The 18,232-nt window shown below is 31.3% G+C and overlaps 1 protein-coding gene across 1 annotated transcript in view; it reads right to left on the minus strand.

The window, feature by feature from the left end:
- The window catches only part of LOC124368275 (cytochrome b5-related protein-like), a 76,582-nt gene that overhangs the window by 33,958 nt on the left and 24,392 nt on the right, over window positions 1-18,232 (minus strand). Inside the window, 2 exon segments of the mRNA XM_046825549.1 lie at window positions 2,282-2,391; window positions 16,523-16,647. Coding sequence (XP_046681505.1) covers window positions 2,282-2,391; window positions 16,523-16,647 — 235 coding nt within the window.

Raw genomic sequence — 18,232 nt, forward strand, 5'->3', positions numbered from 1 at the left:
ACTTCATCATAGGTAATTTACTTGAAATATTTAACAATTTACTTTTACAATACATTCAAAATAGATTTCAGTAGCACAAAAGGGCTAATTTATAATGCAAAAAAATGTAAAAATTACTACGGCAAGATGCGCAAGGTCTTGCTCAGCAGCTAGTTACTAGCGACTGCACAGTTCAAGAGAGAAAAGATTACTGGTGCATTACAATTAGGATATTATTCCACCAAGAATTTTAGTTTCCAAGAACATCAGAGACAAAAAATTACTAACCAGTAATGAGTAACAGGATAGCACAAACATGTTATTATATGAATACAAGTAATTCCTAATTCAAAATTGGTGTACCCACCAAGGAATCAGTACTGGGACCCCTTTCTTTTTATAAAAACGTACATGATTTTTCTTCTAATATGTATGTACATCTTTTTTATATGCAATCCTGCACTTGAAAAAAATTTTCAGTGACAAATTTACAAAAATTTAAATATAAAGTCCAAAATTAACCATATTAAAGCTCTGAAATGGAACAAAGTCAAATCTTTATCAGTGAACAATAATAAAACTGATAGATAAATATTTTCTCTGACACAATTAATGTAGATAATGTGAAAATTACGTCTTGTTATGCGGCTAGAATAATATGCTTAATAATTGGGTAAACCATCTTGACCAGTTGTGTCAAAAGTTTCTAGCTATTAGCTAGATTACTTACGTGATCCATTGGGTAAAACAATCTGTAAACAAATATATATAATATGTTAATCTCAGTACACTATGCATCCTTTCGTTTCTCATCTTCATATGGGTAACCCGTTGAAGAAATATGCAGGAAGGGAGGAAAAGTTTTGATCTTGAATAAAAGTGTTACAGATAATACACAATATTTCATCTAACATGGATGTCATGTTTTTCAGTTTTTCGTGAATCGCAAATTTATAACATTACCTTATTTTTATACAGATTCTACAAATGTAATGTTTGTTAGATGTAAAAGAAAAATCGATCTAAACTATACTCTAAGGCAGAACAGAAGTTTTTGTGGTTCAAAGAATCCAAATGTTGTTGATAAAAAGGTGTGAATGAAACTGTAAAGTTTTAATATTTCACACAAAGTAGTAAAATTAGTTACAGTTTATTTTCACATTGTACCGAATATATTTGACTTGTATGATCCATGTATTGAGGACTCAATGCAGAATAAATTTTAACATGTTAATAATTAAATGATGCCATACCGTATACAATTACCAACGCATACTCATAAATCAATCACTTTTTTACTCTGAGGGAGGAAACTCAAGCCTTACCAGTAATTAGTTCCCATGACAGTAATTAGTCATAAATATACGATGAGCAACAGTTTTTAAAATTAATTGTTTTTCCTCATTTACTCTATTGTTGGGTTTGAGAATATCTCATTAAATCCACCACATTACTTAGCACAGTGTACTACATAGCTATTACATAAATCAATAAACATATGTGATTTGTTTTTAATGATTAACTTTTATACCCAATGACAAGAACGCCTAATTTGATAAACCTAGCAAATCAATATCAAATTATAGATCTTCTAAAAAAAAAAGGAAGACGCCTGCTTGTTACTATGTTTGTTGCTTGTTGGATACTTGTTAGACTCATTTCTTCAAGTTGACTCTTTTAATTTTTAATGCAAATTAAAATGTGGTTACAAAAAGAATTTACAATGCCCTTTTTTGATGCAAAATTCATGACTTTAGGAAACTTTAAAATTCTGTTCTATCTATCATATTTTATAAAATTAGTACATTTTGAACGTCTAATATACTATAAACAATATATATGTTTTTGTATAGTTCTAAATAGTTATTTTAAAGAATAAAATATAAATTCCCCACACTATTGCAGTATTTAATTCTGTGTAATAAATATAGAGGCAATAAATTAATGCCCCAAATTTATTATTTTTAGTAAAAATTTGTTTGGGTGGAGTATTTTTATTCGATTTGATTTAAAAGTGTACAAATTTAATGTAGTGATTCTCAGAGATAATACTATTTGCTTATCACCCAAAAATTGGAATAAAAGCTCTTCATGTGTATCGCATAACCAAAGAAAATTGCGTAACACTTTTTGGTAAACAAAATAATTGGTAGATCTGACGGCTTATAAAACGCAAAGTGACTCTTATCAAGTGAGAGACCTGGTATCTTTTACAGGGCCAGCGGTTGATGGTCTGAATGTTACCGCAATAGAGAGAATTGGACCGACTCTGAAGGTGTCCAATAGACGAGAAATGCCTAACCTGGAGAGCAGCTGGCTGACTGGAAGTACCCGGAGTGGAGGGAGAAGGGGGACAGTTGACAGCAGACAGATGGCTTGAGGGCCCGGGGGGAAGTGGATGGAGCTGAGGGGCTGTGGAGAGTTATGATGGTCTGTACGAATTGTTTTTGGGTTTCATCCCACCCCGGTGGCTCCCAGGGCTTGAAATCACTAAGGTAACAAACTATTGAATTTTTTTAATGTTTTAAAAAAACGGGTTTAAATTCCCAAATTTTTATGTGTCATAAAATTTAAATTTTTGCGTTTTTAAAAGTTTTTTTAAACACATTTGCGGGGGGAAAGGCCCATTGGCCCAATAACGCATTAATCTCTATTTTTTTGTTCGTTGGCATTTTTTTTGTTCATTATGTTAAAAGTAATTAACAGAACGTACCCCTTTTTTGTAAAAAAACCCTAGTAAAGTATTGTAATAAAAACTTAAGTTAAGAAAGCTATTCAAAAGGAAAAAATTTTGGGCCCTTGTTTTTCCAAGTTCTGTTAAAAGCTTTAAAAACTGCAGGACGTGGTCCTGCATTGTTGGATACATTTTTTACATGTTTTTAAAAATAAAAAATTTAAAAGAGAAAATTTTTTTAAATATTGTTTAAAAAATAACAATTCTTTTAAAAAGGGAAAATTTGAAGGGGGGTCCATTGTGTCGGGGGGTTATAAATAGTCAAACAGTAACCCCCTTTGCGGTCAAGTAAGTATACTTCAAAAGAACAATTTTGAAAGTTACGAGATCTGGGTAAATAATGCATAAACTGCAGGTAAAAAAGTGGGGATCGAAAGCCTAATTTGGCAATGGAAAACTACGTTCGGACAGAGTTTAGCAAAGGTTAATTTTATGTTTTTATGGAATTTTAAAATTGATTTTTTTTTTTTTTTAAATTTTTTAAAATTTTTAAGTGTGATCTTTTATATTAATGGTTGTATGGGTAAGTTTTTTTTTTTATATAGAGGTACATTGTACATTAAATTCCGCCCTAAATTGTTTGATTCCATAAATTGTTTTTAAAAAAAAAAAAATTCTTGTTTCCCCATTATAAGTTTTACCCCCCAAAGTTTTTGGATTCCCCTCCCCCCCCTCCCCAAAAAAAAAATGTTTTCTGGTTTTGGGGAAAGATGAGAAATTTTTTTAAAAGGGAAAAAAAAAATTGGTGAAAATGAAAAAAATTAATATTTCCCAGCTTTAAAAATTATTTTTAAAAAATAAGTTTTTTTAAAAGTTTATTTTTGACGATGAAAAGTTTGAAGGAAACGGTTTTTCGGATTTACGCCAGGATAAAAATTTAATCGTACCTTTGTTTAGAAATTTGCAATTTTTTTCTTTCTTAGGAAATTTAAAACTAAAAATTCTATAAAAAAAGTTTTGTAAATAAAGAAGATAGTGTTTGACTTTTTTGTATCCTAAACGAGGAAAAAAAGTATTTTTAAAACCAAATTACGAATTGCCCTGTATAATTATAAAGATTGTCTTTTAGAAAAGTTTATAAAGGTATGTGTTACAAGTGGGTTCCTTTTAAAAGTTACTTTTTAATTCAGTGCCCCGGTTAGAATGTGTAAAAAAAAATTTGTAGTGAAATTTTCAAAGGTTTTGTTACTGGGGGGAGATGCTGTTGGATTGGGGGGGTTTTTGTTCCCTAACCTCAAGGTTTTGTTTATTTTTAACGGGCTGCCCCCTTTTTTCGGGAGGGCGGTTAGAGCGGGCCCTTTCCCCTTCTTCCGGGATTTTTTTAAAAGGATGTAGTCCCTTTAATTTTCCCAGGATCTCGATAGGAGGCGGCCCTACCCCCAAACCCCTTTCCCCACCCAAAATTCCTGTCACCCCGGGGAAAAAGGCAGCGAAAAGGGTTTTCTTAAGGACTAAGTAAAATTTTAAAAAGTTTTTTGTCCTAAAAAAAAAAAAAAAATAAAAAAAGGGGCTAATAAGAAAGTGATTCATGTCATTAATGCAGTACCTAAAAAAAAAGGGAATTTTATGATTTTTTCTCAACTTTTTTTTCCCAATCAGGTTTGATCTGCAAGTGAATTAATAGACGTGTTGTGGAATAAATTACAAAAGAACATTTATGGGGAATCTAACGATCTATCGGGGGTTTTTTAAATAGTTTTAAAAATTTTCTTTCAATCAAAAATAATAAAAATTAGTAGATTTTCAAAGTACTTTTTAAAAATTTAAATGTTTTTAAAAGAAAAATTTTTTAATTTTTTGTTTAACTTTTTTTGTGGGGGGGAAACCTTTTTTTCATCTAAATTACAAAAACTTTTTTTGAGTTCTCAAACCCCCAAAACTTTACCCCCTTTAATTTCCCTGTTTTTATTTTACATGGTATTTTAGGGTTTTTCCCTGTTATTCCCAAAAAAACCTTTGCCTGAAATTTATATGGCTAAATAAAAACTTTTGCAAACACAGTTTTTTAAAAAATTTTTTTATGGTTAATCAAAAAAAAAATTTTTGGGGAACACATTGAAACCAAAATTTTAAAAAAAGTTAAATAAAAAAAACAAAACTTTTGTATTTTTTTTAAAAAAAAACCCCACTAACGCATAGTCGAATTTCAAAATTTACAAGGGAATTTGCTTGAAAAAAAAAAGTAACAAAAATTTTTTTTTGGTTTGGGTAAAAAAAAAAAAAAAATTTAAATTTTTGGGGGAAATGGACATTTTAAAAAAAAAAAAAATAAACTGAATTCGGGATTTGTTTTTTATGGAAATTATCACATTTTTTTAAAAAGTAATAGACTCTAATTTTTGTTTTTTTTTTTAATAAGCTATTTCCCTAAAAAAAGTTTTTAAAAAGGTATTATTTATTTTATGTTTTATTGTGAAATGTAAATTTTTAAAAGGAGGGAAAAAAAAAACTAACATATTTTTACTGAATCATTTAAAAAGTAAATATAATTTGAGATGGATGTAAAATTCAAAGTCTATATTCCCCCATGTTTTTTTTTAAAAGAAATTTTACCTTTCCCGGTCATTAAATATATTTTTTTCCCCCAATTTGGTTTTCCCAGATTTTCTAAACCAGGAAAAATTTTAAAACAAATTTTTTAAAAATCTCCATTATGAATAATTATGGGTCAATTTTCATTTCCTAGATTTAGAAAAATTTTTAAAGATAATTTCATAAAAAACTTAGTTGTAGTTAACACTGAAAATTTCAAATTTTAAAGGGGATTGTACCCAGACCCCCAAATTTAAAAATTCATCAAAATTTAAAAACTTACTATTTAATCTGCAATAAAATTCTACACTAACTTGGGTAAATATTATGGTTTGAAAATTTTTTAATTTAAAAAGGTTTTTTTTTAAAAACTTTTAAAACCCGTTATTAAAAAAATTAGTTAAAAAAATTTCTATCCAAAGGGAATTTTTAAAAATTTGGGCTTTACAAAAAAAATTTGCTAATTTTTATGTCTGAGTAGTTACATTTGGAACTACAATTATAGACCGTGTTGCAACTTGGATTGGGTTTGGGGAAAAGGGGGGGGGGGAGGGGGAAAAATGAAAAATAGCACCCCCCCAAATTTAGAGTAGTTTGGAATAAATTAAAAAATAAAGTATTAGAAGGGCCCCAATTTAAATTTAAAAAAAAAATTAAATGCGCTTTTTTCCCAAAAAAAAAATTAGATAGCTTTGTATTTTATTTTGAAATTTGTGGGGCCCTTTTTGGGGGGGTTATACCCTTTTTTTAAAAAAATGATTATGTTAATATTAATGTTATTGTGAGCGTTTCTTTTTTTACGGTTTACATAAACAACTGAGAAATCCAGTAAGCAATGTGGGGAAAAGGGGTTTTTTTTTCCTTGAAATTTAAAATGTCATTAAAATATCAGTTTTCAAGGGAAAAATGTCACTGCATCTGCATGGTCAAGCTAAATGCTATAAACTTTTGTACTTAAAAATTATGTTTTTTTGTTACATGAAAACAATGGGTTTTTAAAAAGTTTTAAAATTTCGTATGCATTTTTCTGCCTTTTTTTCTGTCTGCCATCTTTTTTAAATATAAAAAATCCATTCCCCCCTTGGCTAAAAAAAAATCCCCCCCCGAGCTATCTGCAGTTAAAAACCTTGACATTTAAAAAAAAATGTTTTTTCCAAAGCTTAAAAATTTTTATCCTTTTAAAAAATTTAAAAGCAAACAAAGTAATTTTTGACCTTAAAAAACTTTTCATCAATTTATGTTGTTTTGGTGAATTTTTTTCTTTTGGAAAAAAACATTTTGTAGAGTTTTAGATATATACATTTTTTTTAAAAAATTTTTATTTTTAGTCTTTATATCAAATTTTCGTTTTTATTCATCATCAAATAAGTCATTATTTCACTATCCCGTCTATGTTTCATCCCCAAAAAAAAACTAATTGTCTTTTTTTGCACTGGACATTTCCACAGGCAATAATTTTCTAGAAATAAACCCCTAAAAAACTCCGGGGAAAAGGGGAAAAAGCAAGAGCAAATCAATAGTTGTCTGCTCGAGCGTTTTTGGTGCCTCACCAAGTGCAAAACGCTCTGGTATAAGGACAGGAATTGCAAAAACCGGGGGCCTACTCAGCATTGGCGGCCCCCGGGAAAAAACTTTTTCCCGGGGGGACCCTTTTTGTTTCCCCTTACCTCCCCAAACCCCTTTTTCCATGGGGCGGGTTTCTCCCGGGGGCCCTTTGGGAAAAATTTTCCAAAAAAACCCCCCCTTTTGGGATGGCCCCCACGAACTACTAGTTTAAACCGGGGGGTTGCCATGCAAATGCTTCTTGCGAAATTTTTTTTTATCAGAAAACAATCAACAAAAAAAATATAAAAATTTCGAAAAGTTACTTTCATAGCCATCTTTACAAAACGCTATAACAAATTTGTGTCAAAAACTGTAAGGGGGTTACCTAACAATTAAAACCCCAATTAATTAAATCTAAGTAAAAAACTTTTCTTGGAAAAATTTTTTAAAAAAAATTTATGGGAATTAAAAAAATTTTGTTATTAAAATGCTAGTGTTGAAAAACTCAATTAATTTGGAAATTTAAAATACAATTAACAAATTTCTTTTTTCAAAAATTCGGGTTTGGATTTAATTTTTAGAAATTTTTGACTCTGAAAATTTTTTTTTTAAACCCCCAAAAACATTTTTTTTTTTAAAATGATTTTTTACATAATTGAGAACTTCTTCAAACCTCTTTTTAAAAAAATTAAAAAAATTTTTACATTCTAAAAAATCTACTAACAGTCAATGAATTTGAAATTTTACCACATAAAAAACTTTAACTTTGATAAAAAAAAAAATTACAAGATTTACCCCCAAAATTTTAAATATCATCCATCACTCCCCCTTGTAGAAAAAATCCAATTTTCGGGGCAAAAAAACTATAAAATAAGTTACCTTAAAATAAAAGTTTTAATCAATTCAAAAATTTTTAAAAAGCAAACTAAAGATTTTTGTTAAAAAAAAACTATTTTTGTAATGATGAATATTTAAGGTTTAAAAATTTTTTAAAATTTTATTTTAGCTAGTTTGCTTTCAAGTTTGTTATGCTAGCCTCTTTATTATATAATATATATATATATATTTTTTTTTTAAATAAAAAATCATTATTCCTTTACATTATTACACTTTACTATGCAATTTTACCTTTTTCTATAGCAAGTATAAAAAATTTTTTGAAAAAAATTAAAGGGAATGTTAGGGACAAATGAGCTGGTTTTTTTTAAAAAATTTCCTATAATCAGGTTGTATTTGAAACAGTGTAAAAAAATTATAATTTTTTAGTTGAATCTTGTTCAATGTATTGCAGAATACAATTTTTTCCCCCTCTTGTACTTTTGGGGTTTTTCAACTAAAAAGTAGGTATTTGATAGTTGGGTTTGTTTTTAAGCAATTTAAAAACTTTGGGGTGCTTTTAAAATGTAATGAGGGGTTATTTGACAAAAATTTGGGTATCATACTTTTTAGGGGGATTTGGGAAAAGCAAAACAGGGGGGGGGATTTTGGAACCTGCTTTCTATGAAACCCAAAAAAATTTTTTGTTAAAAAACACATGAACCCTTGTAAGGTTTTTCAGGGGACCCCTTGGGGGGAAAAAAGGGAGGAAATTTTTTTTTGAAAACTAATTTCAGCATGCTGTTCTAATATAACGGACCAAAATTCTTTAAATTTTGGGGGGCTCCAAGCAAAATTGTGACTTCTTACAGGGAGCCCCACTGCGGGGGGGCTTACCCAGAGAAAGATAGGGGGGTTTCCATCTCCCCCAAAATTTTGGGTTTTTTCCTTAATTTTTCCCCGTCAGAAATAACAAAAAACCCTTTAAAATTCTAGCAATAATTTTTAAAACACCTTGCATACAGGGTTTTTTAAAAATTTTTCACTTTCTTTTTTCTAATAGTATAAAATTTTTAAAAATTTAACCTTCCGAAAAAACCTCTCCCAAAAAAAATTTTTTTGGGATGCTCCTCATCGTCAGTTATTTTTTTTAAAAAAAAATTTTTTTATGGTAAAAATATTTTAGCCCAAAATTTTTTTTAACAACAAGAAATAAAATCTTTTTTATGCGTTTCTTTTTCCAAAACCCACTGTATTGGGGTTTTTGAAAACCTTTTCTAGTATAATGGTTACATGAATAAAATTTACATTGAAACCATTTGAGATTTCTTGGATAGATCTATAAATCTTTAAAATATTGTAAAAAAAGGTAATTTAGGGGGGGAAAAATAATAATAAATATTTTTTTCCATAAACATTTTTTAGGAAATGTACGGAAACGTCAATTTTTTGAGCTTTTAAAATTTTCCCTACACACCACAAAAAAAATCATAATAATTGTTTGCCGTCACCCCTTCCACTATTCGAATTGGCCACCCCTAGTCACTATCGCTGCCAATTTGAGGGTCCCCAAATTTAAAACCCCCAAAAAAAGTCCCCTGTTTAGAAAGCGTTTGGACTAAATTTTTTTTTTAGGGGGGCTTTAAATGCCCCCCGGATTTTTGGGGAAAATTTTTTTTTGGGGAAATTTTGGGAATCTGTTGAGGGAAAAGGGAAATCCGCCCGGGGAAAGGGAAAAAATTTAAACGTACCGCCTGGTGCCCCAGTTTTGGTATTGTTCACAAAAAGGTCTTTGAGAGAAGGCACATTTAATAGGATAACCCTTAAATGATTTTAAAAATAATTGAAAAAAGAAGGAAACAAGTAAGGCACTGAAATTCTTTTTCCCAAAATTTCAGAAAAAAGTCAATATTTTTTCCTATAAAATTTTTTTTTCCTTTTCAACACATCAATATTGAGTTGAACAAGTGAATCCTCATTTTGTTCCATAAATATAGGATGGCAACTGAACCGTTTTTAACTGCGAATATGTCGTCTATTGGTTTATTTTTTAGCAATTTAAGACTTTTGTAAAGCTCTAACTATGATAACTCAACCAACTGTGTTTTTTCTTTTTTTTAAAAATTTTTTAAAAAAAATTTTAAGTTTTTGAAAAAGTTCAGGGAAAAAAAAAAAAATTACCTAATTTTTTTTTCAGCAAAGTCTGTTTAAAAAAAAAAAAAATTCATGAAATTTGTATGGTGGGTGATTTTGGGTTTTTAAAAAAGGGTTGCATTTTTTGTCACATTTCTTTTGACTAGGCTCAGATTTATTTTTTAGGGAAAGTGAAATCTTGGATTCAAAGTAAAAGGTTTTTTAAAAAGAGTTTCCGTTTTAAAAAAATTTCCAAAAAATTTCTGTTAATTTGTTGCCCATTTGCTGTTTTTCCTTAAAATTTTACCAGCATCAGGGCCCATTTAAACATTTATAGAAGTGCACCACACCACATTTGCGTAAACTCTTTGTTGAGGTTTCACACAAAATTTCTAATTTTTTGCTCATTTTTTACAATATTAGGTTAAAATGTGTTTTTTTTGTACATGTTAAAATATCATTTCAATTTTTCTTTCCCCCATAAAAAAAAATTTTTTCTGTAGGATAAAAAAATCAAAAAGTAAGTATTTCTTATACATAAAAAAATTTTTTTTTTATGGAGGTTTTTTAAATAAAGTATTGATCATTTTAATTTTACCAATTTTTAATGTCACAGAATTTTTATTTATGGAAATAAAGTAGTTTGAGGGTTTAAACGTAAATTTTCAATGCTTTTTTTTTTTTAAAACATTTTTGATTCTTTTACAACACATTTGCAAAGCTAACACTTACTTTTGTATTTATCTTTTTTGTAGGTCCCAGTGTTAAAAAAAACATGGGGAAAACGGGAATGGTTTGATTATCCCTGTTTTTGGGGTCAAAAAAATGGCCCCTTTATAAATTTGGGAGATTAAATTATCTGCTGGCCGTTTCATTTTTTTTTATTTTTTGAAAAATTTTACAAAAAAATTTGTTGGCCCAACAAAACCTTCAAATATTAATTTACTAGTTTTTTAAAAAAATATACCAACAAAAACAAAAATAAGGGAAAAAAATAGATCACAAAATTTAATATAAACTAGTTAGATTGTATTTTTCTCTAGTTAGTAACCCAAATTTGGGAGAGGTCCCCAATTTTTTGCCATAAACTTGCCTATACCGAAGAAAACGTGTATGGGCAATGTTTTTTTAAAAAACCCTTTTCAGCGGGGGGCACTTTTGATTGAGTTGTCATTTGGGTTGAAAAATTTCAAAACTCCTGTTGAGTAGGCAAACGCTCGGAGCTACATCCAAAATCTCTGTCACAGTTCAGTAGTACCCAAATGCATTATTTGCATAAGGGGGCATTTGGTATTTTGCTAAGAGTATAAAAACATAAATGTAAAGGGGAAAAAATTTGAAAAAATCATGATCCCCTTTGAAAAATTTCCCCAAATCAAAACCTTATCTAGGGGTATTCGGGAAATTTTTAAAATTGGTAAACTTCAGTTTTTATCAACATAACGTTGGGACTTTTTTTAAAAAAATTTTTTTTAAAAAAACTAAATTGAATAATGTCGATATAAAAGGGTTTTTTTGCAGGGGGGGCTTTTTGAAAAATTGAACTACATGTTAGCTCAATGAAAGTAATTTGTTCAAGTTCCCCTTTTTTTATTTTGAGTTGAGACAAAGGGGTATCAACTGTGTACTGGATGGGTTTCCCCGCGTTTTGATGAAAACATCATTTTGAAATCAAGAAGGGTAAAAAGGGCTAATATGGAGACCAAGGAACCCCATGCTCAACTCAGTGTTCGCTTTTTGAGGGCCCCAATTTTTAGCCACTTGAAAAAAAATTCGTTGCATCCCGTAATTCTTTCCCTTTGTGAATGAGGATTTTTAAATTTTTAAAAAAAAATTTTAAAAATTTTTTTTTTATTTAATTTTTTGTTTTAAGGTAATTTTTTATTTATTTTTAATTTTTACGTTATCGCGGGGTTTAAAAATAAGAAAAAGGGGCCCGCGGGGCCCCCCCTTTTTCCTTTTAAATAAAAAATTTTTTATTTTCCAAATTTTAAAAAGCTTTGAAAAGTTTAAGCAAAATATCAAAATATTTTCCCCTTTACTTTCGATTCCTTCTAAATTGGGATCGGGTAGATGCACGACTGTTTTTTTCTGTCGTTTACCACTTTGGAAATTTCCCCAAATTCACTCATTTTGGGAAAAAAAAATTTTCAAAAAATTTTTCTGAAGGCTGGCAAACTTTTATGAGGTGTAATTTTTTAGTTTAAAAAAAGGGGCACTCTTCTTGAAATTGGGGAAAGACTTGGGGATTTTGGAGGGGGGGGGGAAGGGGGAAATTTTTCCCCTTTTTTTAAAAAAAAGGGGAAAGGTTTTTTAAAAAGGGGGGTTTTCAACCCCGGGGCCCCAAAAAAGCCCCCCCCAAAAAAACAGGGGAAGGGCCCCCGGGTTCCCCCCCCCATTTTTTTTTATTCAACCCCCCCCCCCCCCCCCCCCCCCCCCCCCCCCCCCCCCCCCCCCCCCCCCCCCCCCCCTTTTTTGGGTTTTTTTTTTTTTTTTTTTTTCCCCTTTTCCCCTTTTTCCCCTTCCCCCCTTTGGAAATAAAGGGGGGTTTTAAAAGCAAATGAAGCTAGTGGAATTTTGGGGGTGGGTGAACTGATACCTATTCATTGAAATCCTCTACTATCCTTAAATAAGGATTTATGTGATTTTTCAGTTTGCAGGTTTGTATTCAAAATTTTTAATGTTTTTGATGGGCTTATGCGGGGTTTTGAGACTTTTTTTTTTAAAATGAGCAATGCATTTTTTTTATAGGTTTCTTTGATGACTTTTTAATAATAGTTTTTTTAAATTTTTAAAAATCTATTGAATTCCTTTTTTAAGTGTGCTTGTTTTTTTTTTGAGAAAAAAACTTTTTTTTTTTGAAACCAGGATACCCCTTTTGGGAATCTATGCACATGGTTTTTTTTTAGTTTTTGTTTTAGAAATTTTTGAACTGCAACTCAAAAGGGGATCTCAAGTTCAAAATTAAAAACATTTTTCCCCCTTTTAAAGGGGGAATTCTTTGTTTGTAAAGATTTTAAAAAAAAAAAACTTTAAAATTTTTAAAAATTTATAATTATAATAATTTCCCAAAATAATGAAATTTCTGTAAAAAAACAAGGTTAAATTTGACTGAAAAAAAACTCGTTTTAAAAAATTTTTTTAAAAGGTTCTTTACTGTTAGGGCTTGTTTTCCTTTTGGAACGCTTTCCGAGATTTTAATTATGGGGGGACCGCACACTTTGGGGAGGGGGTTTTGGGTCTGCTGGGGGGGGGCCCTTTTGGGGGTGACGGGGGGATTGTTGCGGTCTTTTTGGGGCTGCTTTTTTAGCGGGGGATGTGGTCAGGGGGTGTTTAAGTGATTGAATTGTTTTTCTTGTTCTTTTATTTTAGTTTTCTTTTATTTTCATACTACTATAAAGTTTTTTTTTTTTATTTTAAGAATAAGGGTTTAAAAATTTCCACAATTTTGCTATATTTTAAATTTTTCTGTATACAATTTTAGGGGTTTAAATTTGAGAGGGGATTTTTTTCCTTTTAGTGTCTTTAATTTAACATTTTTTCATTTCATTTTTGAAGAAATTTTTTGAAAAAAGGCAGGGCTGTGGCCTGAGGTTTTTTTATACCCATTTCAAATATTTAATAAAAACTTGTTACGATAGCACATTTTGGGTATAAAAAAACACACATTCCTGGACTACCCCCGGGTAACTTCTTGAGGATTCCTTTCAATTCAGGAGCCGGAGGGAAAATTTTCATTGTCCTGGCCAAACCCGGTTGTTCCCGGATTGATAAATTTTTCCTTAAAAAAAATCAGTTGTCAGCCAATGGGATCAAAATCGGGGGTTTTAAAAAGGGGGGTTTAAAAAAATGGCCAAATTTATTGTTTCTCTTTTTATATATTTTAAAACGGAAAAATTTCAAACAAAACTGTCAGATATCTAACTCCCTAGTTTTTTCCCATCAGTCAAAGACAAAGAGAATGCACTCACTACTTTAAAAAGCCTCGGGTTTAAAAATTAGCTGATGCGATTTAATTTTTTATTTCATCCCGGGCAGTTTTTTTAGTATTTTTGTAAAGTAAAAAATTTTGGTCGGGGAAAAAAATTTTCTTTTATTTTTTTAAAAACCTTTTTTAAAACCCCTTTTATTTTAACCCCCGCCAAAACTGGGGTAGCTGACAATCAATCCTTTCTTAGGAAAAATGTCAGTTCAAAAAAAACCCGATTTTTTGTGCTCATTACTTAAGGGCAAATTATCTTGGCTCTTAGATTTTATGTTTTGTCTGAATAGAAATGAAACTTTTTTATAATATTTTTTCCGGGTTCTATCTACAATTTTTTGGGTTTTTTTTTTGGGGGTGATATAAAGAAGCATTTAAAACTCCCCCTATTGGACCCTGGCCTAAAAAAAAGCTGGGGGGAATTTTATGTCAGACCTGAAAAAACCCCCAAAAGGGAAATTTAGCTTTTACTTTCCATCCTGAGGGGTTTTTTTCGGACCCCCTTTTTAAACCAAAAAAAGATTTTAAAATGAGAAAATTAAAAAGGGGGAAAAAGTTTAAAAACCCGGCCCCGTGAAAAAGGAGTGAAGATATTTTTTGAAAAAGAAATACTTTTTATTTTTTTAAATGAATGTAAAACCCACACTCTTAATTTAAAAATCCCTTACAATTTAAAACATACTTTTGTTTTTTTTTGGGGAAACTTTTGTGAAGGCTATCACTCGAGGGGGTAAAAAAATTTTATTTCGTCTATCTGTCCATTTGATTCCAAAAAAAAAAAGACTTTTAAAAAATTTTAAAAATTCCTTTTTTTTCCCTTTTTTCCCTTTGGGGCTGAGAAGATCGCCCTTGGAAATTTTGCCCCACTTGTGATTTTGGCGGGGCAGTTTACCTTTTGGGCCCCCAAAATTTTCTGTTTTTTGCTGATTGCATTTTCGGTCGGACAAAAATCAACCTTCATTAATTTTTTTCCCAAAGGGGGGCCCAAATCCTGTCAACACCCCTTTATATAAATTTCTTATATCCCCTTATTTTTATGGGGTAGACCCCCCACCCTTTAGCATTAGGGGGGGTAAACATTTTGATTATTTTTGTCCAGGGGCCCCCCCACAAAAGTTTAAGGGTCTAAACCCCCCCCCATTTTTTTTCCCCATAGTTGTATGTGGAGAAAGTACTCCACAGCCTGGCTCGGGGCCCCCCCAAAAAAGGGGGGTTCTGTACCTATTTTGGCAAGGGTATCTGCTTTTTCTTTTCCCCAAAAATTTGCCCCAGCCCCGGCCCCAAAACCCAACGTGACTCTGTCCTTCTTTGATCTGTAGGGGTTTTTTCACTACATATTGCTTTAGAATCAAGTTTCAGCCTGGTTATAAAGGGGTTAAATATTTTTGCCCTTTTGGGGCCCATTTGTATGATCTTCTGGGGCCAGGGGTTTTTTTTTTCAAACCCAGGAAATTCCTGAGTTATTTTCTATGCCTTCTGAGGAGGGAGGCTCAATATCTTTTTTCAGAAGATTAATGTGGAAGTCCTCTTCACCTTCGCCTCAAAGGGGTTGTCACCCAAAAAACTGCTTCAAAATGCCCCCCGTTGGGGGAGCTCTTGCCCCCGTGATAAAACAAACACAGGCTCTTGGGTTTTCTTTGTTTAACATAAATAAGATTACCAACCTGGTCGTTAGGCACCTTTTTACCTTTTTTAATCCTTGTTTCCCGGATTAGGGTGATTCCTACCCCCTTTTGATACACCTCCTTCCCCAAATTTTAGTTTCACCCTTTTGGGTATGGACATTTCATTGGGCCCGAGTGTTAGCAAAAAAATTTTTTTAAAATTTTTTTTATGGGTAACCACAATGGCAAACAGGTTAACCCCCATATGGCTAAAAAATGTCCCCCATATCAAAAGTAGGAAAAAAACTACTGAAAACATTCTTCTCACCCCCGGACATCAGAGAACAGGAGCCCTAAAAATTTTATTGATTCTGTTAAAAAAATTTTGATTTGAGGGGGGCCCCCAAATACAAAAAGAAAAAAACTAAAGTTTTAGGGCTAAATTTTAGAGGCAACCGTTTCTTTCCCCCGAGGGGGGAAAAAACCCCCAAAGACAACGAAAAAATAACAAATATTTTAAAACTGTAAAAAAACTCAGTACTTTCCCTTGGGGATTTTAAAATGTACAGTTTTATTTCTGGAGTAAAGAACAAAAAAGTAAAATAAAGTGGGTTTTTAAAATTAAAATTTTGGGCCAAAATTCATTCCTACAAGAAAAAAAGATTACGGTGGTGCTGTCCTACCATAAAATTTGGCTGAATGTGTTTTAAGGCTGACAATTTCTTTTGTCTACCGGGAATAAAATTTTTTTTGTTGATTGTCTCTCTCTCCTGGGAATTTTCAAAATTTAAAAAGTGTTATAGATTTTTTTAAAAAAAGCAAGCAACCTCTTTTTATGAAAAATGTTTTTGAAAGCAAAAAATTTTTAAAAAATTTTTAAAAAAAATTTATGTTACTCACACACTGTTTTAATAAGTTTTTTTTTTGGGTGTAGAACGAGGGGAAAAATTTGGGGGGTTTTTTCACCCCGGGGCATTTAAAAAACTTCCCCCCATTTTTTTCCCATGTTGGCGGGGAACGCATTTGTTATTTTTGCCCAAAAAAAATTTTGTTTAGTACATTTTAGTTAGTCTCGAAAGTGTCTAAATTTAGGTTAAGTTTTTATTTTGCCAAACTGGAAAAAATTTAAAAAAAAGTACTTTTGGGGGGAAGGGTTTAATTCCATTAAATGTTGAATTGCCCACAAAGGGCCCCCACCTTCCCCCTTTGTGTCATTAGACAAATGGCCTGCCACTGCCCCTAGCAAGTAACTGTGGTACACTGCTGCCAACACGGAAAACATCAAAGTTCCTATGGCCAGTGTTTCTAACAGCCTCTTGGAACTGAAAAATAAATAGATCTGTTCAATACTTAGCAAGTTCATTTCGTTTGGAATTTCATGAACATTATTTGGGTGTGATACGAGTAACATGTACTTGTTGCAACAATTTTATTGTCAGTGCAGCAGCCTGACATTCGTAGACTACCACTCTAGGTTAGTTTGGGATATCTGTAACAATCTTACTGTCAATATGACAAGACATTGGGAGGAATTGGTGACTATGAAACACATGCTTAACAAAAGTTTAATTAAGAATATTTTTTTTCATCACTTTATAGTGATATTACTTATACTACTACTACTTACTTACTTAAAGTAGCTGCTTTATAGTGGCTACTTTCCAATAAAGCTGAGATCTGTGAAGTCATTGTTTCCATAGTAGCTGTCAGATGATTTTTCCTCTCCCAAACATTACTTTCCCTATGTAAACATCTCTTGCCCAGTATAGACAATTGAATTTTCTATTTCACCCAAAAAGAGCACTAATGATTATTGTTGTAAATGGGTAAATACATCAAATGTTATTCCTTTATTTGTTTAAACAATATTAGTTCAAACAGCTGATTTTAACACCAAAATGAATTATAAAATAGTGTTTACGTTTTCTTACAAAGGAATAGTTACTGGACTACGTAATGTCAGACAATTTTTTTAATGATTCCTTGTGCTTTTTGTATTGTGATGAAAAGTATGGTTCAATACTCGTCTTGAAAGTTCTATTGCGGGACTCGATAGCATTTTCCATGTGAATTTAGGAATGTGAGTTAGGATCCAATTCACCTTCCTCTTAATATTATAGACTTGACTCCTGAAATCTGGAGTCATGTTTGTCTGAAGAGATCCAAAAAAAGTTGGTGAAGAAGATGCTTAAAATTAACTCGTTTCAAACATCACAGACACCTAGACTACAAGATATAGTGTACTATAGGTGAAGAAATATTCTCATTTGTCTCACAAGTGCACACTAAGAGGAAGGTGTGGACTTGTGGGTAGTTCAACATTTACATGGAATTAACCCTTCCCACCATAGCTACTTTATATGTAGCATTTTCCACGCTAGGCGAAATACATTCTTACCCTACATTAGTACACTTTCGAGACTAGTACTAAAATTTACTATAACAAAATATTTTGCAAAAATAACAAATGCGTTCACGCACAACATGGGCAGAAAAAATTGCAAATGGCAGTGTTTAAATGCTCCTGGGTAATGAAAACCAGTTACTCGTTCTACACCCAAATAATAACTTATTACAACAGTGTGTGAGTAACATACATCTTTTTTTAATCTTTAGAAAAATTTGCTTTCTTAAAACTTTTTTCAATCAAAAATAAATTTAATAAATGTGCAAAATGTACCTGATTAAGGGTGACGGCTTTTTTATTAATTTCAAGGTAGGAGTACACCACACACAACAGGCTTCGCTGAGGTTGCTTGCATAATTTAAAATCTATAGCTCATTTTATTCTGGAGAATTCCTACGGAGAGAGAGACAATCATACAAGAAAGATATTTTATCTCTCCGGTAGACTAAAGAGAAATTGTGTCAGCCTTCAATGACATTCAGCCAAATTTCATGGTAGGA

Source organism: Homalodisca vitripennis, chromosome 8 (assembly GCF_021130785.1).
Source record: "Homalodisca vitripennis isolate AUS2020 chromosome 8, UT_GWSS_2.1, whole genome shotgun sequence".
Lineage (NCBI taxonomy): Eukaryota > Metazoa > Arthropoda > Insecta > Hemiptera > Cicadellidae > Homalodisca > Homalodisca vitripennis.